We start from the raw sequence: 18150 nt of genomic DNA, 5'->3' as shown, positions 1-18150 counted from the left end.
TAAAATGGGGAATAAATTCCTGGTTTGTCTCCCTATTAGACTATAAGCCCCAAGTGGGACAGAGACTATGTTTGATCAGAATTTAGCACAATACTTGGCATTTTATAAGTGCTGACCACATACCACTATTACTATATTGTTATTATTGCTGTGTTATTTGTTATCTATGACCAAGCCTTCATTTTCCATAGCTGCCCCCTCCTCTGTGTTGCCTGAGCAGGCTTACATGTGGGGACAGTTGGTAGAATGAGAGAGTCAGAAGGATAAACTGCCCAGATACAGAATAGTCCTTCAGTCACCTTAGTCAAGGTTATCGTTCTGGGTTGTCTCAAAGAAATAACTTTAATTCAACTTTTAATCATGAACAGGCGGGTACCTTATTGTGCCTCACTCTTGTCTCCCTCACCACCAACCCGGTACTCACACACTCCCTCCTATCTGGAACTCCCTCCCTCTTCACATATGGCAGACCAGCACTTTCCCCATCTTCAAAACGCTACTAAAAAGCCTTCCTTGGCTAATTTCTTATCCTCCCCCAACCTATTTTTCCTTCCTAGGGCATAAGGCTTGCATTTGGGGTCATACCGCTATTTCTACCCCTGCAGAATTGATGTACATATCTTTATACTGTCCAGCTTCTCCTACCTTTAATTACCTTACATCTCTCCCCTGCTGAGGACAGGAATCTTGTCTAATTTATTGCACTCTCCCAAGCTCTTAGTGTAGTGCTTTGTGTACTGTAGTGTAGCAGACAGTAAGGATTCAATAAATACCATTGCTTGATTGATTGACGGTACCCAATTTTCGGTTTATCCAGGCTTCTGGCCTCTTCTTTTCTTACCTGCCCATTGCTACCTCTGTCAGAGAGTGGGTAGAGACACAAAGAGGAGGAAAAGCTCCAATAAATCCATTTTTCTAATTGTTAAGTTCTTGGAAAATATATTTTAGCAGAAAGGTTGAAATTAGGTAGGGAATGTGCCTACCAACTTTGTTGTATTATACTCTCCCAGATGCTTAGTTCAGTGTTCTGCAAACAGTAAGGGCTCAACAAACACAACTGATTGACTGAAATTAATTAATGCAGTAAGGCACTGTTCAGGGTATCTACATTCAATTGTGTGATCCCTGACCCATACTCCTAGGGACAATCAGGAATTTAATCAAATCAGGACAGATGCTAACAACCTGCACCCTTCCCTCCCTCCCTTCCCTCAGTCACCAACCTCATCAAGATCAGAATCATCTATTGCATGTTTCCAAGTTCCTAATGCAATACTACCACATACTAAATGCAGACTGAAGGATGATGATATGTCCTCCCCATGGAGTCCCAGCTCCACCACTTGCATGCTGAGACACCTTTGGCCAGTCACTTAACTTCTTTGCACTTCATGGTAATATGAGGAGAAGATATGGAGAAGCAGTGTGGCTCAGTGGAAAGACCATGGGCTTTGGAGTCAGGGCTCATGAGTTCGAATCCCAGATCTGCCACTTGTCGGCTGTGTGACTGTGGGCAAGTCACTTAACTTCTCTGTGCCTCAGTTCCCTCATCTGTAAAATGGGGATTAAGACTGTGAGCCCCACGTGGGACAACCTGATTCCCCTATGTCTACCCCAGCGCTTAGAACAGTGCTCGGCACATAGTAAGCGCTTAACAAATACCAACATTATTATATTTGCTCTTCACCTCCTTTTATTTTTTTTATGGTATTTGTTAAAGTGCTTACTGTGTACCAGGCACTTATACCAAACATTGAGGTAAATATAAGCAAAGCAAGTTGGACAGAGACCCTGTCCCATCTGGGGCTCACAATATTAATCCCCATTTTACAGAAGAGGTAACAGGGGCACAGAGAAATGAAGTGACTTGCCCACGGTCACACAGCAGGCAAGTGGTGGGCTTAGATTCTGAACCCCATCTGGGAGGAGGATTGGATCTAGTCCAGGATTTAGCACAGTGCTTGGCATATAATAAATATCATCATTAGGAGAGGTGAGGGACTAAGTGTCGGCAATAGGAAGTTAAGCCTGAAAGTCATTGAGTGTTTATTGGGTGCTTTTAGGGAAATACAAAATTTGTTCTGTTTTGGCACTAAGTTCAGAAATTTGTGCAGGCCCTGTTGCTTAATTATTCAATCATTTCAACAGCACCAGAAAGTCAGATGGCTCAGTTAGCTGAGTAAGCTTTTTCAGAAAACAGATGTTACTTAATATCTGTTACACTTCAAGGGGGAAATTTCATTAATTAATATATAAAAATATATGTGTGATTTATAACTGAAAATTCAAAGCATCTGTTGGTGTCAAATACTCTGAAAGGATAATTGTTCACTCAATGATTTGCATAATACAAAAGCAAAGAAGGAGAATTCCCATTTGGAACAGCAACTAGAGGTCAGCAGCTTCCTTCTATCACAGGATTCACTGATGGGTGGAAGGCAAATAGTTTTAATTTCCAGGGAGGTTAATTTTTCCACTAGTAAATGTACCTCATAAATACTCTGGGATCTGTTTTTGAAAGGTTCTTCGTATTATGTGCCTGGATTTACTGACAACACACTAGAGTATAGTAAGGTAGCAAGTGAAATTGTTTTACTCTTTTTGGGGCAGAGACTTAAAGTAGGGTCTTCTTTCTTCTAACCCCTAGGAATATACATTCCTCGGTATGAATGGGAGAATTGATCTGGAATTCTAAGAATTCTTAGTTGACCCAGCAACTAGTTCATTGCACAAAAACAGGTTCTAAATAAATACTAAGGCTGTAACAATCCCATTATTACTACTACTAATACCGTTCTATTACATTTTTCAATTTTATATTTTAAATGGAATCACTAGAATTCTAAGAGAAAGGGAGCAATGAAACTCCACTGTCATTTGGGGGGGATCAGTTTGATTTGGAGCATTTTAGATTGAATGGTTCATATTTTGGGAGTCTCTGAGGGTTTGGAGAACATGACAAACCCCATGGAAGACCCTCTGAAGGTCTTGAGAAATCAGTGAGGTCATGAGTGATAAATGATTTGCAGTGGTCTGTTCATGGAGAGTCAGAGTTTACTTTTGAGAAAAATCTTGGCAAAATTAGTTATTCAAGACAGGTATAGCACCTCACTTCTAGAATGTGAGCGAGCTCTTTGTGGGCAGGGAACTTGTCTATTGTTATACTGTACTCTACCAAGCGCTTAGTGCAGTGCTCTGCACACAGTAAGCACTCAATAAATACAACTGAACTAAGTTCAGGGGTTGCTTTTTCAGTCTGTGTGTGAACTGTATGAATTGGTGCTACTTCAGACTTAAAAAATGGCTGGATCTTCACAGCCCATGTGAAGTAGAGGATTAATTACCTGATTTGGTCCATGTAGTTATCCCAATTCAGGCCACAAAAAATCCACTCTTAGACTTGAATCATCTCATTGGGTTGAGTACATGAAGAAATTCTTTCTGCCAGCCCCTTGTACCTTCCTCCTTCTGGCCTGGAACTTCCTTTGTCTTCATATACAACAGACCACCCCTTTCCCCACCTTCAAAGACATTAAAATCACATCTCCTCCATGAGACCCCCGACTAAGTCCTTATTTCCCCTACTCCCTCTCCCTTCTGCATTGCCTATGTTCTTGCATCGGTACCCTTTAATCACCTGAGATTCACCCTCAGTCCCACAGCACTTACGCACACATCCATAATTCATTTTAAATGTTTCACCCTCTGGACTGTAAACTCCTGGTGAACAGGAAACATATCCTCCAACTGTTGCACTGTACTCTCCCAAGTGCTTACTACAGTGCTGTGCACACAATAAGCATGCAAGAACTATACCTGATTAATTGCTCAATCCTCCCCTGGATTTGGGCTCTATAGACCCATCCAGAATTACCCAGGACTGATATTGCCTGCTTATTCATAGCCCAAACATCCCAACATAGTCCACATTTTAACAGTTCTTTATCAAGTTATCCAAATACTTAAGAATTGACATTTGTCAATTTTGCCAATTAAATTTCAATCATCCTGTTCATGCTATTAAGGTGGTTGCATTTGCTTGCACAAGATTTTAATATTTTGGAAAAACTAAGCTAATTTTCGAGTTTTGAAAAATTTTACCTTAAATATTCACTAAGAAGTATTTGTAATATTGAAAGGATGAACTAGAGCAATCCTTCACCATCGGGTGCTACTTTACAATGTTAGTTTTTGTTATCTTGCTGCCCCTGATTCATGGATCTTATAAATCCCTAAAAAGGTTTTTAAAAGCCTGGAGGTATGGACTCAATTTAACAGAAAATAATACCACATATCATTAAAAGTTTCTTATTATATCTCCCACATCATCCCTCATTGTTCTTTCATGTCTGGCCACTTGGCAAAACCGTTCAGTTTGAGAGATTTTTGCTGCAGCCCACTTCCCTTACCCTCATCCGTCCCTCCACTGAAGCACAGCCAGGTTTGACTGGAGGTGTTGGACTTACTTGTCTGTTCAGAAGCCGGCAGGAGCCCAGGATCCTTGGCAGGGCCACCATCAAGCATCCCCTGTGACTGCTGAGAGAAGAATCTTCCCTTGAGAACTGTGTGGTTAGAGTCCAGGCCTGGGAATCAGAAGGAACTGGGTTCTAATCCTAGCTCTGCTGTGTGATCTTGGGTAAGTCACTTCACTTCTCTGGGCCTCAGTTAACATTATCTGTAAAATGGAGATTAAGCATGTGAGCCCCATGTAGGACATGGGTGGGGTCCACCCTTACATCTACCGCAGCACTTAATATAGGGCCTGGCACAGAGTAAGCCCTTAACAAATAACATTAAAAAAAAGCCCCATTCCCTGTTTCTCCATTACTGTACCTCAGTTACCTCATTTGTAAAATTGGGATTAAGACTGAGTCCCATGTGGGATGTGGACTGTGTCCAACCTGGTTATCTTGTATCTACCCCAGCACTTAATACAGTGCCTGGAACATAGTAAATTCGTAACAAATACCACAAAACCAAACCAAACACCTCATTCCCTGTTTCTCCAAGTCCTGGCTTCAGGCCGTCTTACAATCAAAGTGCTGAGTATGCGACATCAGATCACTTTATAGGCCACAGGCTGGGATGCTACTGACAATCTCTAGACTGTAAGCTTGTCCTCTAGACTGGCAGGGAGCGTGACTGCTAATTCTCTTCTCTCCCAAGTGCTTAGTAGAGTGCTTTGCACATAGTAAGCACTCTGTAAATACCATCAGTTGAAGACACGGACTTCACTGTAGGATTAAGCATGTGGTGAAGAAGGGGATGGAGAGAAAGAGAAAAGTTTTAATCAAGTACAGCAGCCTAAGGAATTCAAAAGACTTGCTAAGCGTTTCCTTTTCAAGTTTGTTGAAACTTCAGTGCTCATTATTTAAAGACAAGCTAAATCTACAGGTTCATTAAGTCTGTGGGGTGCTTTTGCAATGAAAATCTATCTCCCATCTATCAAACTTGCCTCTTCAGTTCTGACCCATTACTGTCTTTCAAGTGTCCATAATTCCTCAACATACCTTTGATGCCAGAATTCAGATGAACACATTTATAATTAATGATTATACCTTACTGGCTTTAAAAAGAATTAGATTAATGACATTTAGCATGAGCTTTACTGTAGAATGTAAACTTCCTCTTCATTGTAGACTAAGAAATGGTTGTAGTTTATGCACAAAATTTAATGAAGGAAACTACTGGATGTGTGGATTGAAACGTGTCTCGAATGATTATGCTCAAGTGTGAAATTCTCCATTGGGATTATGTTTCACCGTAATCACTGAAGACACTAAGGAGAAAATGTTCATAATGTCTAATAAGTGAAGCCATCAAGTTGTTGTCATGAAAAGTATGCTATACTATCTCCCTGTTCAAACAGTTTATGACATAAGCAATCAGCATTGCAATGATCCGATTAGTGAGTGATATGTAGGTGAGGGAAAAATTACTGTGAACTTTAGGAACCTGAAAAAAAAACTCAAACCCAAATTGTTTTGAACATTGGTCTGTTCAAAACAAAATTCACATTTATCATTACCATTCTGGTTGGGAAGTAGAAGACTACATTTGTGGCTAAAAGATTCAGGAGATAGGCCCATCCATGAAATAATCAGCAGAAGTGCCATTTATGGCAATGTACCTGCTTCAATTAAACTCTAAAGGGAAGTAATATTGAGTGGGACAAAACTCTTAAGAAGAAAATAAGGCACCTACTTCCTGGATACGAAGTTAGTTGATTAATATTCTAGGCAAAAATGCCCTACTGGGATCAATGCCCCAAAATACACAGGAATTAACAATGAGGTCATCATTGATCCCGCTAAGACGGTTATCTCCTCTCAGAAATCCATATTGCTATTACCAGATTATTAGTACATCAAGACGGATGGGAGGAGCTACAATAGTAACAGTTTTCTCATAACATTAGAGCAGGACTGCCACTTTAATGAGGTGGTTAAAATATATGGCACACTATCCACAAGCATCCATTTACTATCCACGTTTTTCTTTAAAATTTCCTTGGCCTTTTTTTCCTGTGTTATCAAAAGTCACCAAACACATCCTCTTTGGAGAGTTAATAACCCCTACTCTTTCTCTCCCATTTTAACACTATACTTAATCTCAGGCAAGTCCCAATTGTTATGAGTTACCTTGTTTTCATCTACTTTCAATTTGAAACCTTAGTGAACAGTAATTAAATGCACTAAACAAAAGTCTCATGTTTAAGTCTGGCTTACTACCTTTATGCATCCAAAAGTTTCACTGGACGCAATGAGTCTAGAGTAATAATCCTGGGGAGATGGTCTTCCCAACCTAAACTGTAGTTCAGCTTTGTGCTACCTCCGAGTTGTAAAAATAGGAGTTTCACATTACAGTGGTTTCCACAGAAATAGGTAGGGAAGATAGGATTGTTAGTTCATCCAAGTAACCACGTGGGCTCAAAATTCCAGTGTTTGCTATTTCAAAGCTAATATTGAACTGATAGTCAAAGAGACTAGTTTTGGAGAAATACGCTGCATATTGTACCAATTTCACTGTTTTAAATATTCAATCTCACTGTTTTAAATATTCAATCTACTTCAAGCATGGCAAGGTTGAATTTTTGAAACCTGTATAACTTTTACCTTAATTTAAATTAGCAGTGTGAACCCAGTTAGAAAATGATCTGAAGTTCAATGAGCTATTCCTGTTCAGGGTACAATACAATAATTGAAACATTATCTTTTAAAATTGATGGCTGTTCTAGTGACAGTGCCGGTTTGCCTGACAAACTCACCAGAATCTTTTTTCTACTAAAGTGTCTAATCCCAGACAAAATCCCTAAATTTTAAGAATGTCACCACTTGGACAGAAATGTGCCTGTTCAGTAAAACAACTGTAAAACCCATTATCAGTCTGTTAAATCCCAGACTTAAACTTGTTTTTATAATAGAGTCACAATTAATGATGCTAATATCAAGTCATATTTTGTAAGCAATAACACTCAATAGTAACCTACAACAATCACATTTAATTATTGTTTGACACTATTATTGTAGTATACTGGAACATTTTTTTAATGTTGGAAGAGTTACCAGAACTTTCACCAGCTATATTTTAATTCAACAGTAGCCTGTTTTCAAATTTCTTTTCCTTTCAATTTAATTATATATTCTGACATAGGACTATTTATCCTCAGCTAGTACCTGTTCATTATTTGCACACTGCTGGTACATTGATGACATACTTCCAAATATCCTGAAGGCCCCATAAAAAAAAAAAAGATTTCCTCTCAACCACCTACATTCCCAAATCTCATCCATTCTTGCTTTTGCCAGGTGTTTAGAATTGATTCTATTATTAAGCATTTACCAGGAGGCTTTTCCTCAGTTATAAAAATTCAAACTCCTCTAGGAAAAAAAAGCAATTGAATGATAAAGAACCATTTTCTTTTCCCCGGTTGGCTGAGGTATTCAAAAAAATCAATTCTTTAAACTAACTGGAATACAGATATCTGCAGACTTCAGTAAGAAACTTTGTCTGCCAAGTTATCTCAAGACAATTGAAAGAAGCCGATAGAACCAGGAAATACTTGTACCCTCTTTTGCAAACATCCATCTAAGTAAATTACAAAGAAGGCTTATCTCGAGCTTGTTATTCCGAGGCAGAAAACCATTATCCTCTAACAACTGATAATACAGAATAGCAGACCTCAATATCCTAAAAATAGAATTCACCTTTTCTGACATGCTGTCCACAAAATAATTTTGGGTCTATGGTTAGTTCTTCTACCTCTATTTTCCTCTATTTCCATCACCAACAGCATCACCTTTCCCTGCTTCTGAATGGGCTGTAGTTTTTCTGGTCATTCAAGTCATTCAATTTACCATGGTCTCTTTCACTGAACTCTTTACTTTCAAATGTTTAATTTTAATACTTTATGAATATTTAATGTTAAAAATAAGTATCATCCTTGAAAATAGCTGACTTCAGAGAACTGACCTACCTAACAGTTCTTCCTTAATAAAATCATTTTAGGAATTAGAATTATTTCACTTTTATTATAAAAGAAATGGTTCTGGGAGATCTTCCAGGATGTCTGAAAGAGAAAACTCTCATGAACTGCATTATTCTCAAAAGAGTTTTGACTCAGAGGCTAGCCAGTGTATTATGCTTCTTAGGAGCATAAAAGTAATTTAAAGGCTAATCGTACTGGTGGATTTCTCATGCTATTCAGTTTGTCTAAGTTCTGATGGCTTTTGAGAATCATGGTTTACTGGCATGGTTAACTTTCAGTATGACTATCTTCATTCAGTGATTATTCTCACAATGGCACCTCGTTTACTTTGATTAAACATTTCATCATTAGCTGCACATATCAATAGCCTATAAAAACCAGTTAAACCCACCACCGGGTTTATAATGGAGTTACTTCCCTTAAAATGATCACTCAGATGCAATGCCCAAGGTAAAAGTGACATTTACTGTCCCCTAGCAATGTATTAACAACTCAGTTTTTGTTTATCTCTTATTCAAGAAATTTGGTTTTTATTTATTTTTTATTCTTAAGGTGAGGAGGTGCACCGCTTTTAAATTCTGGGATCCACTCAAACGCCTATTCAGAAAGGGAAAATATGTCAAGTAGGCAATTAAGAATGGAAGCTCAGCTTCAGGAACAGCACATACCCCTGGAAGTGCTTTTCAAAAGTTTTAGAAAAATTCAAAGCAGCCTATGCAAGTACCCCTTTGTCACTTTTCCAAGATGTGAGAACTTGTATCGTGGATATTTGAGTTGTGGACTCCAAGAGGAAGCACTAAGTCCATTTAGGGTTGAAAAAATAACCGAGAGGAAAAAGGGGCCTAGAGCTTCCAACGAGGCCATGCAATGTGACTACAACAATATGCTTCTCAGAATCGCCCCTGAATAGGTGTTCAAGCGAGAACGGAAATTAAAAATGAAAACGTGCCCTTTCCAGCCCAGAAACGCAACAAAACAAAAAGCCAAACCCAGATGTAGCTCTTTCTTGTAGCTTAAACTTGGCTGAGCTCTGCCCAGCGGGAATCTCCTTCTTTCCTCGCAGAACGAGTCGGGCCTCTACTGGACTGTGCAATCTCCTCTTGGCACTCCCCTTCCCCACCCAAGAGCCCCCAAACGTTTTCCGGCGTTTTCCCCGCACACGCTGTCCGTTTGTGCCTTGGCTCCTGGTAGTTTGGGGCCGGATTTCGGGATGGGCCGGATCCCGGCTTGGAGAACGGGCTGCCTCCCACACGGAAACCCAAGGGAGGAGGTGATCCGGGTAAGAACGTGTCAAGGAATGGGGTTTAGTGGCACTAGATTCCCGGCTGTTAGGGGGACATCTGGGGGGGTTGGGGGGATTCGGCTTCCACTCAGCCACCCCCGGGTGCCTTTAGCTCTAAACACCAGGGTGGCAAGGTCGGCTGGACCCTCCCCGGAGCGCCAGCTTCCCCCCCACTTCGGGCAACCCGGCCCTCCCACTAGTGACCGTGGCCTGCTGCCCCTCTGCCCTGCTGGACCTCAGCGGCCCGCCTACAGCGAGGACCAAGCCGTCGGCCAACCGGACCGCTTCGCAGAGCCTTCCTTAGGCAGCAAGGACCGGAGCAGAGGCAGCGCGGGGATCTTCCCGAGGTGACCCCAGTGGCAATGCATTTATTGGAAGGGGTGCGGTCGCAGGTCGCTTTACAGAGACATCTCATGCTGGAGCCCCCGCATGGCGCTAAGGATAAGAGAACATTCCCCCCCGACCCCAACTCCCCTCCCACCCCAATTTAACTTCACCCGAAGTATTAAATAACCTGTACACAAAGTCCGGTCCCGTGGGCGCCTCCGAGCCTGGGGGTCCCGGCCCCCCTGAACCTGCAGGGAGCCGGGGACTAGGCCTCCCGGCCGTCGGGTCGGACCCAGGCGTCCGGGGCGACTCGGGGGGGGGGGTCTTGAACGCCCTCATGGGAAAGGGGGTGTGGTGGACGCCACCTCCAGTGCCCGCCCTCTCCCCCTCCATCTCCAAGATGGGGGTGGGTCTAAGGGGACGGGGGGGGGGGGAGGTCACAGGTCCCGGGGGTCCTCCCGCTTGACCCCCGCCTCCGCGGCCTTGACCTTCTTGTTCTGGTGGGTCTTGACGTGCTTGGCCAGGTGGTCGCTGCGCATGAAGCGCTTGCCGCAGTCGGGGCAGGCGAAGCGCTTCTCGCCGGTGTGAGTCCTCAGGTGCCGCTGCAGCTCGTCGGAGCGGGTGAAACTCTTGCCGCAGAAGAGCCAGTTGCAGACGAAGGGGCGCTCGCCGGTGTGCCAGCGCAGGTGGGCCTTCAGGTGCGACGTCTTGCCGTAGACCTTGGCACAGCCGGGGACGTGGCACACGTGCTGCTTCTTCTTGCCCGGTTCGGGGTCGGGCCCTCCGCCCGCCGCCTGGCAGTTGGGGCAGCGGCAGCGGCGGCACCTCCTGGCCGCGGCTGCCAGGGGGGCCTTGGTCTGCAGGAGGGCGGCGATCTGGCTCTGGTACTGGGCCAGGTCCGAGGGGCCCAGCACCAGGTTGCGCTGCAGGGCGCTGGCGAAGCGCGGGGGCGGGTGTCCGGGACCCCCGCCCGGACCCCCGGTGCCCGTTGGACCGATGCTCCACCAGGGCAGGTCCTCCGCGGCCGGGGCCGGCGGGGCCGGGGCGGCCGGGCCCAGGTTGGAGTAGCCCGGGGGCAGAGCGGCCTGCGCAGTGTAGGGCACGTAGGCGGGCGGGCAGCTGGCCGGCAGGGCGGCCATGGGCGAGGGCAGCATCTTCACCGGCGAGAAGTCGTAGGGGTAGGTGGGGTCGGCCGGGGGCGTCAGGGGCAGCTCGTGGGCCGCCCCGAAGGACGGCTGCAGGTGACTCTTCTGCGGGGTCAACCCCAGGCTGGGGTGCGGGAGGCCCCCGGGCGAGTGGGCCGGCATGTCGGTGGTCCACGGGTGGAAGATCCTGGAGGGCGACCCCAGCGACGGGTCGTAGGGGACCTGCAGGAAATCCGGAGGGGCGGCAGCCCCGGGCTGTCCGATGCGGCTACAGGTGGCGGCCAGGAGAGCCAGGGGCGAGTGCTTGACCAAGTCCGGAGAGGCGCTGGGGGTCCGGTCCTGCACGGGACACCGAAGGAAGAAAAAAAATAAAGGTTAGAGTCCGATCCCCAACCCCCGACCATCACCCCCGCGGCCCGGATGCACCCCGCCAAGCCCCCCGACCCAACTCCCTCCCCTCTCCCGCCCCGCACCCACTGGAGGCCACAAGCGCCAGGAAAGTTTGGGTGCGTGAACTAAGAAGGAACGGAAGGCGCGGTTTTTGCCACCACGGAGCTCGGTGGACACGGTCATAGTTCGTCCTAAGGGAGACGGAAGGGAGGAGGGCTGGGGGGAGGCGGCCGTGGGTGGGGGAAAGGAAAAGTTGACACCGAGTGGGAGGCGAGAGGAAGGCCAAAGACTCCCCTTCCCTCCCTAAGCCAGACGACGCGGACATGGAGAGACGGCCCGGCCACCCGCCAACTCCTCCCCTCCCTCTGTCTCCCCCTTCCCCAGATAGGTTGGGCCTGGCGTGGACCCCCCCCCCCCCCGCCCGGGTCAGAGGGAGGGCGGGAGACCCCGGTTCTGCCCCCGGTCACCCCACCCCTGCAGCCACGGCCCAGCTCCGGGCACTTGGCTACCCCGACCGCGAAAAGTTTACCCAAGGCCGGTGTGCCCCTGGAGAGGATGACTGCCCGGAGGGGACGAAGGCTGCGGACCCCCTGCGCTCAGCACAGTGTTCCGCACACAGTAAGGGCTCAATAAATACGACTGAGTGGGTAAGGAAGTCCTCGACCGTCGCCTTCAGCCCCTTCTCCCCTCCCCCGGTCACTCACCTGGAGGAAAGCCTGCAGGCTGTCGTTGCGGAGGACGGCCACCGCGGCCATGGCTACTGGTCCCCCAGGGGCGAGGGGAGGAGAGAGGGGCAAGGCCGAGGCATGGAGGGGCAAGGCCGAGGCATGGAGGGGCCAGGGGGAGGACGAGGAGCAGCCCAGTTTCTTCCCCCGGCCGGTCCTGGCCTCGCCCCGCACCGGCCCGCACCGCCCCGCGCGCTGTCCGCGGCCCGTCTGAGCGCTCCGGGATCACCTCCAAGAATTTGATAAGGACTTTGCCGGGCCGCCAGCCAGTCAGAGGGAAGATTTATGGCTTTGAAGTTTGCCGCTACCCAATCATCAAAGAAGAGCGGCTCTTTCAGAAGCGAAAGCAAATCCTTTGAATCCACAAAGCTCCTATGGTGTGTTTGTTGGTCTGGATAAAAGAACTGATTATTAGGGGGGATGGGAAGGGAGGAGATAAAGGCGGGACAATTAATGAAGTAATCACTATGTGGGAAATGTATATACACAAATAATTGGATTTTCCTGATCAAAGGGGCCCTCGCCGCCTGGAGACCCTCGCACGGGATGCAGGAGACACTGGATCCCCACTCGCCCCCCTCTCTCCTCCTTCAACCCTTACTGGCAATTAAGGATTTGTAGCAGAGGCAGAGCCTAAAGTGACAATGTGTCTTTGTTATCTTCAGAGCAATCTGCCTCCAGATTCCGGTGTTTTAGTTTGGTGACCGGGGGGCGGGGGGGGGGGGGGAGAGAGCATACACACACACACACACACACATTCGCGCTTCCCCTCCCCTCCACCTCGAAGTTCACCTGTTCACCTCAGCGTCACTGAGGCAAGAATTCGAACCCGTAAGAATGGCAAAACTTTTCTAAACTTCGCATTTCTCTCCTTTCCCTCCCCCTAATTCGAAATCGAAGTCAGCGAGATTCTAAACCCACGCAATCTGCCTTCCCTTGCGGGCGGCCCTGGGGTTTGCCGGTTGAAGTGTGTACGATTTCCTAGGGCTCAGGGTTGGACTTGGGGGTCGATTTCTAAGACTTCCACCGGTGGCCTGGACCCCTTCCCTGAGAGATTGCCATTGAACCTGCTAACTCTCCGCCCACCCACCAGCTGCAAGCACCCGAAACAAACCCCGTTGAACAGTCCCTAAAGCAATACCGAACTCCCGTTATTGGAAACCGGTGGGGGGGGGGGGGAACAAATATTACTGCCTTAATACTCCTGTTCTCTAAAAGTGTGTGGCCAGTGAAAAGGGACGACCATTTATTAATCTGAGAGACCCGGGCGACTTTCGACATTTCCTAAACCATCTGGATCTAGGGAGATGTGACGTCCCCGGCTCGCAATGCCTTGGATACTGGTAATACTCCTGCCATGCTCAGAGTCCATTCCCAGACCTTGAGAAGTTAAAATTGGCATCGGAGATTGAAGTCTCCGGTGAAGATCCCTTTCCAAGGGCTCAAGAAACATATTTAGTGGGGTGGGGTGGGGTGGGGGGTAGGATTCCTCACCCCACAAAAAAAGCAATAGAATAGAAAGAATAGAACTTTAGCCAATCCCTCTACCTCACTGTAAATCTGTAATCCAAGCTTGGATTTCTGGCCACACCCGGAAGAGCAAACTAACTTTCTCAACACTCTCCCTCGCTGTTTAGGATGTTAGGGAAAAGTTTGCCAGCTTCGGTCTCCGCCACTTTAAAAGGCATCGAGCTTTCCGTCCCCCCGTTTAGTAACTAGCGCAGTCAGGGGTCTAAGGTACTGAGAGGGGGACCTGAGTCGCGGGGAGGAGAAAGGGAGAGAGAGGGCCCTCTCCTCCCGCAGAAACAACGGGCTCAACTCCCGCACCCCTTTCCCCCACCCACTGCCCATTTGGTGGGAAAACGGACACACCTGTATTTGGGTGGGAGGATGAACTGGGGCAGGTTCATTACTGGTTCCTGAAATCTTGAAAAAAGGCCCGGGACGCAGGGCGTCCCGCTTCAACCACGGATTTTTAATTTCTGCAACTGTTTCCCCCGATCAGGAAACCGGAGGCCTTGGGCCGGTTTGGAGGCGGACACTTCCATCCGGCCACCACGACCCGGCCCTGAATTAGCAAGGGGGCTTTGAAGAGATTAAGAGGGCAAAGTGGTCTCTCACGGCTCCACACCGAGGCCTGGCGGGGAGGGGAGAGGGGGCGACCTCGCCCCGGGCTGGTGGCCCACTCGCCGGGCTCTTCCTCCTCCCCAGGCCTACCTCCATCCTCACCCCCATAATCTCCCTCCATCCCCCTCTGGGCCTGGGACGCGGTGAGAAGGGCCCTTCCTCCCGACGCCTATTTAAGTAGATGAGGCGGATTTATTACACACGCAGTCTGGTGAGGCTGGGGTAATAATAATAATTACAGTATTTGTTAAGCTCTTACTACGTGCCGAGCACTGTTCTAAACGCTGGGGTAACTACCAGGAAATCGGGTTGCCCCACGTGGGGCTCACAGTCTCAGTCCCCATTTTACAGATTAAGTAATTGAGGCACAGAGAAGTTAAGGGATTTTCCAAGGTCACACAGCAGACAAGCGGCAGAGGCCGCATTAGAACCCACGTCTTCTAACTCCCAAGTCCGTGGTCTTGCCACTAGGCCATGCTGCTTCTCACACTTACTTGATTCTACTTACTGCCCCGTCGGTGAAGGGCTCAGAGCCTTAATCCCCATTTTACAGATGAGTTGAGGCAGAGAGAAGTTGTGATTTTCCAAGGTCACACAGCACACAAGTGGCAGAGGCCGCATTAGAAGTCACCTCTTCTAACTCTCAAGTCTATGGTCTTGCCACTAGGCCCTGCTGCTCCTCTTACTTAATTGCTTCTTCTTACTGCCCCGCCGGTGAGTACAGCCGGGAAGGGGCGGGGAGGAGGAGGACAGAGCAGGTAATTAGAGCGTCCCAAAGCAACTTTCTGGGCCTCTCGGATGGAAAGGATGGGGTGAGGGCGGGGAGTCGGCATTTTATGTAGAGAATGATGATGATAATAATGGCATTTAAGCGCTTACTAGGTGTCAAATACTGTTCTAAACACTGGGTTGATTCAAGGTAGTCAGGTGGGAGCCAGTCCCTATCCCGCCCCGCACCTAGCTGGACCCGCAGGGGAGCGGGGAACGCTCCCTCCTCTTGCTCCAGGGCAGGGGCGAAATGGCAACAGTGGGGGCCAAAACCTGTGGGGCTCCGCTGCCTGCCCCCCAAAAATGACTTCAGAGGGGACGAATGGAGTGGCGCAGAGCCCGACGCCCATCCTACCCCTTGGGCAGCAGGGAGGGTGGTCCCCTCGCAGCTCCTTCACGGGGCACTGCCCCCTTTCTCCTCCTCCGCCCGTCTGCGGCCCCCATCCCCAGGGGAGTGGGATATAAAGGAGGAGGAGTCGAGGTTATCATCTCGGAAAACACGGGCCGGGACACTCACCCAACGCAGAAAGCCCGAAAAGTTTAAAACGACACTCTTAAAAGGTTTCAGACGTCCTCCTCCAGTCCCTACGGGCCTTCCTCGCCGAAAAGGATCCCTTTCCAGCCACCAGGCCAAAGGATGGGCACCAGGGCCGACAGCCTGAAAAGGCCGGTCCGGCCCGGCCCGGCCCCGCGCATTTTGCTCCTCCTCTAACGCCGCTCTCACTTCTCTGCCTCTCCCGCAACCCCCCACAACTTTTTCTCCCCTCCAACCCGCCAGATCACAGCGCTCCCCGATCTTCGAAATCCTCCTGAAGTCCCACCTCCTCCAGGAGGCTTTCCCTGATTAACTTTCCTCTTCCCCTTCACCACCCGCCCTCTACTACCATCTCGGCACTGTTGCCTCCATTCATTCATTCAATAGTATTTACTGAGCGCTTACTATGTGCAGAGCACTGTACCAAGCGCTTGGAATTTACAATGTACACCAGTCACTCTTCTGCAGATATTTAAGCACTTATTCACCTAGCCACTTTTCCATGCTCATTTTCCTCCTCTTTAAAAAATACCCAACGTTGTGTCCACCTCCCCCGCCTGTATTTTCCTATTCATTTTTCCATGCCCATTTTCCTCCAGTTAAAAAAAGAATCCAACCTTACCTCCACCTCACCCGTCTGATTCGTTAGATTGAAAGCTCTTTTGAGGGCAGGGATCGTATTTGTACCTTTTACATACTAATCGCACCCCCAAAGGCTCTTCGTGCTCCCAATAAGCGTTCGGTAAAATTCTCGGTTAATTGACAGCAAGTGGATGTAAATTTCCTCCCAAAGCAAACAGAAAGTCGTTTCAATTCGCCTGATTTAGTTTAGTTTTCGATTTTACCGTCAATAGGTTCCCCCAAACTTCTTCTTGGGCAGGTCCACTCCACCGAGGTGGCAGGAAAAACGCACAGAAGCCTCGGCCCTCTGCGGAAGATTTTGCTTGAAGGAGGTACATTCGGTTCTGAATTTTCTTTCTCTCTTTCTCCCCTCTCCCCTAATATGTTTACAGTAAAGTGAGATGATCAGAGAAGCAGCGTGGCTCAGTGGAAAGAGCACGGGTTTAGGAGTCAGAGGTCATGGGGTCTATTCTCCACTCCGCCATTTATCAGCTGCGTGACTTGGGGCAAATCACTTAACTTTTCGGTACCTCAGTTACCTCATCTGTAAAATAGGGATTAAGACTGTGAGCCTCACGTGGGACAGCCTGATTACCCTGAATCTACCCCAGCGTTTAGATCACTGCTCGGCACATAGTAAGCGCTTAACAAATACCAACATTATTTATTATTATGATCCATGGAGCCCTCGAGCCACCTCCGCAGGTAGAAGCCACACCTACCGTGGTTCCCGCAACCCACCGGGGCCTCGCCCACCCTCCTCTCTCCCAAGCCCACCCCAACCCCTGGCGAGGGGCTGGCCCCCACATCCGAAGTCCCCTCGACCCGCGAGCGGGTGAGCTCCTTTTCTGCCCCAATAATGAGCGCTCGGGGCTCCTGGAATTTATTCTGAATGAGGTTCGGAACTGCCATTAAAAATGCAACGCCGGGAGATCAAAGTACAATATTTATTTCAGAAATTTGTTGCCATCATCAGGAGATACAGGTATCAAGGCCAAATGTCAATTCTGCTACACAAAGAGCCGCGCTCATGAAAAGTGTGTGACTGCTCCTCCGTAATATAAAGAGACATCAAAAGATGAGACACACGGGTAGCCGGGAGGGCACAAGTCCGGGAGGGGTTGCACAGGGCTCACGAACACAAGCAGAGGGCTGGCTGTGGGGAAGGTTGTAGCGGGTCGGGAGTGGGGAGATAGGTTGGGCCTGGGAGGCAGAAGGTCATGGGTTCTAATCCCAAATCCGCCACCTGTCTGTTGGGTGAACTTGGACAAGTCACTTCACTTCTCTGGGCCTCTCATCTCATCTGTAAAATGGGGACTGAGATTGTGAGCCCCACATGGGACAGGGACTAGTGTTCAACTCGATTTGCTTGTATCCATCCCAGCGCTTACTACAGTGCCTGGCACATAGTAAGCGCTTAACAAAATCTCATTATTACATAGGAACAGCCTTTTTCCCCCCCTTCCTTTTCTTTCGGCCATAAAGACACCAGAAACACTTACACCGACTGGTCCTCGACTCTCTTGCCCCGGAGTCTATCTCGCATGCCAAAGGAGCCTAAAATGCGGGGGAGGGAGATTCGCAATCCCGCAGCCTTACTCCACCGGGGCGAATCAGGACCCGCGGCTTGGCTTGCAGACAGACCCCCGCAGCTCGGCGTGCAGACCCCCGCAACGGCCCCACCTCAGTCCCGCGGCGGGAGGGACAGCTCTCCGGCGCTTCTCTGCCCAGGACTGACTTTC

General features: G+C 48.2%; 2 protein-coding genes across 3 annotated transcripts in view; both read right to left on the bottom strand.

Annotated features, from left to right (window-relative positions):
• ERICH2 (glutamate rich 2) overlaps positions 1 to 4472 on the bottom strand; it is a 28689-nt gene extending 24217 nt beyond the window's left edge. The window contains exon 1 of the mRNA XM_039913151.1: positions 4467 to 4472. The gene's annotated coding sequence lies outside the window, so the exon portion shown is untranslated. The remainder of the gene's footprint in view (positions 1 to 4466) is intronic.
• Positions 4473 to 7481: 3009 nt separating this feature from the next.
• Positions 7482 to 12696, bottom strand: SP5 (Sp5 transcription factor). Of its 2 annotated transcripts, none has more exons than XM_007671213.4 (2): positions 12337 to 12696; positions 7482 to 11581 (listed from the first exon to the last, which is right to left on the bottom strand). In XM_007671213.4, exons 1-2 carry the CDS (start codon positions 12385 to 12387, stop codon positions 10535 to 10537), a joined length of 1098 nt encoding a protein of 365 aa, XP_007669403.1. In that variant the 5' UTR covers positions 12388 to 12696; the 3' UTR covers positions 7482 to 10534. The 2 variants fall into 2 exon arrangements, with proteins under 2 accessions (XP_007669403.1, XP_028928440.1); XM_029072607.1 differs by lacking the exon at positions 12337 to 12696 and adding an exon at positions 11720 to 11820.
• Positions 12697 to 18150: the final 5454 nt, after the last annotated feature.

The sequence above is a fragment of the Ornithorhynchus anatinus genome, chromosome 9 (genome assembly GCF_004115215.2).
Source record: "Ornithorhynchus anatinus isolate Pmale09 chromosome 9, mOrnAna1.pri.v4, whole genome shotgun sequence".
Classification (NCBI taxonomy): domain Eukaryota; kingdom Metazoa; phylum Chordata; class Mammalia; order Monotremata; family Ornithorhynchidae; genus Ornithorhynchus; species Ornithorhynchus anatinus.
The sequence above is the reverse complement of the archived record's forward strand: the minus strand, read 5'-3'. Positions and strand labels throughout refer to the sequence as shown.